Consider the following 6,116-nt stretch of genomic DNA (forward strand, 5'->3'; position numbering starts at 1 on the left):
AAAGCTGGCCATTCAGGTCGCCCCTAAACCATCTCGCCCTTCGATTTTTTCCGCCAACCTCACGCCGACCGCTCGGTGCCGCGGTTCTTGTATTCTTTATTTTGTATTACTGAGAATACGTTTTACTGGGGTTAAGGTTAGGAATAGGGTTACAGTAGGTTTAACAGCATAATTTACTTAGGTTACTTTAGGAATACCAGGCCACGCAGTTCCGACGGCTGTACGCGCTGGGCGAGTTGGTAAAGGGGCGACTCGTCAATGGCATTCAATGTTTGTGTTAACACATGTGCACAAACCCTCAAAGCTGGACATAGGGGATAGCGCCCCTCAAAAAGAGGAATAGCCTTTATTTATTTAAAAGTTAACTGCCAACATGTTTCGACCTTGGAAAGTCTTCATCAAAGCACCTCTCCCCCAAATATATTTGTAAATTATTTCCCTGATATTATTTTAATATAGATTATTCTATTTAAAAATAACCCAATGAAGGCCATGAAATAGTAAATGGTAAATGGTGCATTTATATAGCGCCTTTATCCAAGGCGCTTTACAGAGATTGTGCATTACATTCACCCATTCACACACACATTCATACACCGATGGCAACGGAAACCATGCAAGGCACCAACTAGCACATCGGGAGCAATTAGGGGTTCATTGTCTTGCTCAAGGACACTTCGACATTAACTCTGGGGGAGCCCGGGTTTGAACTGGCAACCTTGCGGTTACCATCCAGGCACTCTACACCTGAACCACCGCCGCCCCTCATGTGAATATTACCTGGTATATTTAGTTTGTGCGTTTCATCTCTGCAGCTGGTTGATATTCATCTTCATAATCCAACTCTGTAATCCAATCACACACCAATTTGATTGATTGAAACTTTTATTAACAGTAAGCAGAATGGGTACATTTCAAACTCAATAAAAAAAACTGTTACTGTGGTCGACACCATGATAAAGCATTACACTTGTTTCCAACAGGGTCCACCATTTTCAATTCATCAGAGCTTCAAATTCATCAATTGGCTTCAAGAAATTTACAGTAGATACTATGTATAGAGTATAGAGACTAGAGAGTATTTAAGTAGCATCTAAATTGCTTGCAGCTACAAACCAATCCTTTCCAAAGATTCCTTGTAGGCATATAGGATATATATGGGAGGTCCAGCCACTGTAGAAAAGACAGATCTAACTTCACATAGGCCTAATGATTATCATATGTAACATCCCAGACACTGTAGTGACTTTGCTTAAAATAATATGAGTATTAGGCCTACTTATTACATTTGTTGTAGTTACTGTTGTACACATCATCCATGAACCATTATCTTTTGTTGTTCTAACTATTTTTCTATACTGTACATATTTTCCCTTATGTTCTAACCGTGTGTCTGATGATTTATTTTTATTTTTTTGCATAGAAGTGTATATTTGTGAATGTTGTGATGAATTGAAAATGGAGTACCCATATTATGTAAACAGGTTTCAGGGATTTTTCTGGTCTTATCCTTTTAGCAGATTTTGTATACCTGTATTTTCATATGCTGGTTTACCTGGAAAGATACAACAAATATTGTTGTAAAACAGCCTGAGAGAGAGAGAGAGAGAGAGAGAGAGAGAGAGAGAGATTTCTCAATGATTTATTGAGGATTCTGATTAAATGTAATGTTGCAGTGGAGGCAATGTTAGACATTTCTATTTTCTCTTACTCTGGCGAATGGCGATCATGGAATAATGAGTAACAAATAACAAATTGCAGAAAGCCAGACCACTACTGGCAGACGGTCTGGCACTAGTCAAATGCACCGAGGTAGGAGTAGGAGGTACACAACAACACAAGTTGTGGCCACAGGGACCCAAATAAACGTAACACTACGTACGCCACTTCCGCAAGACGGGACGAACTCAACTCTAGAAAAAGATACCAAGGTTTAGTCAGTGACGTTTCAAATAAGCGTCATCTAGCAGAAGTGCTAATTTCGTAGCACGACCACTCTGCTTGAAAACATTACGCATTTTCAACTTTTAAACAGCGTCCAAGACTCGCGCACACTTCAGTTGAAAGTACACACAGTTCTTATCAAATCGCTCGATCATACGACCACATAACGTTATGGATTAAAACTACCGGCTAATCACGTGATTCATTCTGACGCGACCCGACTCAACCTTGGTATTTTAGACAGCTGCGACGAATGAAAACATTTTCCGCTCTCTGTGAAGCCGAGCGGAATTACTTTCAAAGGTTTCTGTACATAAAGTACAAAGCTGCCGTTTGATACAGCGCAGTTCTCTGGCCGACTCAAGTGCCGCCACAGCTTGTAAACATGAACCAGGAGAAGGACTTCTCGCCGCTGACGCCCAACATCGTCAGGGCGCTCAACGATAAGCTGTACGAGAAAAGGAAAGTCGCTGCCTTGGAGATAGAGAAGCTGGTGCGCGAGTTCGTGGCCCAGAACAACTCCACTCAGATCAGACATGTCATCCAGATCCTGGCCGCGGAGTTCGCCTTGTCCCAGCACCCGCACAGCCGCAAAGGGGGTCTCATCGGGCTGGCCGCCTGCTCCATCGCTCTCGGCAAAGACTCGGGTCTGTATCTCAAGGAGCTGATCGAGCCCGTGCTCACGTGTTTCAATGACTCTGACAGCCGCCTGCGCTATTACGCCTGCGAGGCCCTCTACAACATAGTTAAGGTGGCCAGGGGGGCCGTTTTACCCCACTTTAATCTGCTTTTTGACGGGCTCAGCAAGCTGGCTGCGGACCCTGATCCTAATGTGAAAAGTGGATCTGAGCTACTAGACAGGCTGCTGAAGGACATAGTGACGGAAAGTAACAAGTTTGATTTGGTGGCATTTGTCCCCTTGTTGAGAGAGAGAATATATTCCAACAATCAGTATGCTCGTCAGTTCATTATCACCTGGATACTGGTCCTGGAGTCTGTGCCAGACATCAACCTCTTGGACTACCTCCCCGAGATCCTGGACGGACTGTTCCAGATCCTGGGTGACAACAGCAAAGAGATCCGCCGCACATGCGAGGTGGTGCTGGGAGAGTTTCTGAAGGAGATCAAGAAAACGCCTTCTAGTGTGAAATTTGCAGAAATGGCCAACATCCTGGTCATCCACTGCCAGGTAGCAGACGAGTCCAAACTCACCAATGACCTCATCCAGTTGACCGCTATGACCTGGATGAGAGAGTTTATCCAGTTGGCGGGAAGGGTGGTGCTTCCCTACTCCTCTGGCATCCTCACTGCGGTGCTGCCCTGCCTCTCGTACGACGACAGGAAGAAGAGCACCAAAGAAGCGGCCAGCGCGTGTAACCATAGCCTGATGAAGCTGGTCACCCCCGAGGATGACGAGGACGAGGTGGGCCCGAGAGACGCGGAATCACCTCCCAGGGAAGACGGTCTGCCCAAGACGGAAGGTGACGGCAACGATATGCTCAGCGCGTCACAGGAGTCTGTTGGCTTGAGCAATATCAGCTTCTTCACCCCAGCGACCGCTGACCGGCCTCAGGTGACACTGGACCTGGACGGTATCGTTCAAGTTCTGGACCGCCACCTCCGTGATGTCTCCACGGGCATGATGACCCGCATCGCTGTGCTGAAATGGCTCTACCATCTCTACATCAAGACGCCACGTAAGATGTTCCGTCACACAGACAGCCTGTTTCCTATGCTGCTGAAAACGTTGTCTGACGAGTCCGACGAGGTCATACTGAAGGATCTGGAGGTGCTGGCCGAGATAGCGTCATCGCCAGCCGGTCAGTCGTACCCAGCAGGCTCCTGTGACAACATAGATAACAAGCAGGAGCTCAAAGTGCCAAAGTTAGGGCAGCCGCCTGGTTCCAAAGCAGTGGACACGTCCCCCTCTACTCCGAGCATGAACTCGTACTTCTACAAGTTCATGATTAATCTTCTGAAACGCTTCAGCCTGGAGAGGAAGTTGCTGGAGAATAGAGGGGCGTTCATCATCAGGCAGCTGTGCTTGCTGCTCCACGCGGAGAACATCTTCCATTCCATGGCTGACATCCTGCTGAAGGAGGAGGACCTGAAGTTCGCCTCCACCATGGTCCAGACACTGAACACCATCCTGCTCACCTCTGCCGAGCTCTTCCAGCTACGCAACCAGCTCAAAGACCTGCACACGCAAGAGAGCTGTTCGCTGTTTTGCTGCTTGTATCGGTCCTGGTGCCACAACCCCGTGGCCACCGTGTCACTCTGTTTCCTCACGCAGAACTATAAACATGCATACGCTCTCATCCAGAAGTTTGGAGACCTGGAGGTGACTGTGGACTTCCTGATGGAGGTGGACAAGCTGGTCCAGCTCATCGAGAGCCCCATATTCACCTACTTGCGACTCCAGCTCCTAGACGTGGAGAACAACCCCTACCTGATCAAAGCCCTGTATGGCCTATTGATGCTACTGCCGCAGAGCCAGGCCTTCCAGCTGCTCTCGCACCGTCTGCGCTGTGTCCCCAACCCAGAGCTCATGAGGACTATCGACGAGTCCAAGTACATGGAATCTAAACAGCAGGGCACCAGTGTCTTCACCCCGGCAAGCGCCGACCGGCGAAAGGTGACGTCTGACACGGACGGCCCTGGGCGCCCGATCCGGTCCCCTCACGCCCAGATAGACTACAATGACCTCTTGCAGCACTTTGATCGGGTCCAGAGCAAGCACCTGGAAGTTCGACACCTGCGTTCTGGACGTGCCACAGACCACCCCGACAGGAAGTTGATATGACTTAATTTTCTTTTTGTGCCACAGTGACCTCTGACTACTGAGAACAGATAGGAGAGCATTAATGAAGGTTAGTGTTTGAGAAGACAAAAATATATGAAGACAAAAATGTATTTAAAAAGGAGATTTCTTAATTTAATTAATTTCTTAATGAAAGATTCAATGTTATGTACTAAAATACACATGTACTCTCTTGTACTCTAAAATACACATGTACTCTCTGGTCTGGAGTTCATCATGGGAGCGATCTCACATGGCTTAGAGACAGTTAAATATTCTTGAACACATTCTTGTACTCGAGGATAATGGCAGTATACCACTTTATGTAGAGATGTTGTGAGTGAGTACACATGGACTTTTGTGCAATTTTGATCGCTGGTGGGGGTCGCGTCATCATGTTACCATTATGCCTCCGGCATAACTCATCATTTTGCACTGCATCTACCAGGAGCAGTCTACCATTGAAATATGAACAATGCTTCAAGTAAAGTTGAATTACATCTCAGTATTACGCTCCATAGTCTTTTACAATTTCATCTTAATCTGCACTTGTATTGTAGTGGGCTGTCTTGAACTACCCGTATATGAATAGATGGCCTAATCAAATATTAGCACTGATGTAATCTTGTACACAGCTGAAATGTAATCTAATTATCTCTTCTGTCAAAACATTCATTCTCTTTTATGATAAGAGAGAAGATATATATATATATATATTATTATGTCAATGTCCTCTGAATAAGGCCTTGTTAGGCAATTTTTTTATTGTCAATGTCAACCCAGTAAGGCATTGATGATGCTTGTGTTTTGGTCATAATGCCTCATCTTTAGTACTGTTCTTTAATCACTTAAACCCTGGCATACGGTACCTACTTTGAGCATGTCATAGGTAGAAATGGTCACATTTCTTTGAACATTATTGAATATTAAATCACCAAAAACAGCAGATTTACAAGTCAAGTCAAGTCATGTGTTTTGAGCTTGTAGATCAGCTATTAGAATAGCCAAAGTCTCTATAAAATAGAGCTAAGTGGTTAAAGCTTGTTTGTCAGAATTGTCACCATATCATTTCCATGTGTTGATTCGATTGTTTTCCTGACTTGTGATTATTTTTACACAAATGTACACATTCCGTCTCTTTTCTTTTCATTACTGTGCCTGTGTCACATTATTAAGGAAGGCCAGCACTTTTTGTGATACCTGTGTGAATTACAATAAACTTGACCATGTTAAAAATTCCGACTTAGTTGCCATGATCGTGTAACATTATGTAGGCAAATATAGTCCATGCTGAAAATGGAAAACAAATTATTATTACTATACTACTGGTGTTCATTCTAAGTTTAATTTCTTCATTGCTTTGTTCAAAAGC

The 6,116-nt window shown here is 45.0% G+C and overlaps 1 protein-coding gene across 1 annotated transcript; it reads left to right on the top strand.

Annotated features, from left to right (window-relative positions):
* The first annotated feature begins 1,905 nt into the window (after positions 1-1,905).
* On the top strand, positions 1,906-5,997 carry vac14 (vac14 homolog). Its single transcript, XM_079521467.1, has one exon. The coding sequence runs from the start codon at positions 2,330-2,332 to the stop codon at positions 4,745-4,747; it is 2,418 nt and encodes an 805-aa protein (XP_079377593.1). The 5' UTR covers positions 1,906-2,329; the 3' UTR covers positions 4,748-5,997.
* The last annotated feature ends 119 nt before the right edge of the window (positions 5,998-6,116 follow it).

This window comes from Electrona antarctica (assembly GCF_951216825.1).
Source record: "Electrona antarctica genome assembly, chromosome: 14".
Lineage (NCBI taxonomy): Eukaryota > Metazoa > Chordata > Actinopteri > Myctophiformes > Myctophidae > Electrona > Electrona antarctica.

What these genes read in the sequence shown, in the direction of transcription:
- vac14 (XM_079521467.1), top strand. Translation starts at nt 2,330, where the DNA reads ATGAACCAGGAGAAGGACTTCTCGCCGCTGACGCCCAACATCGTCAGG.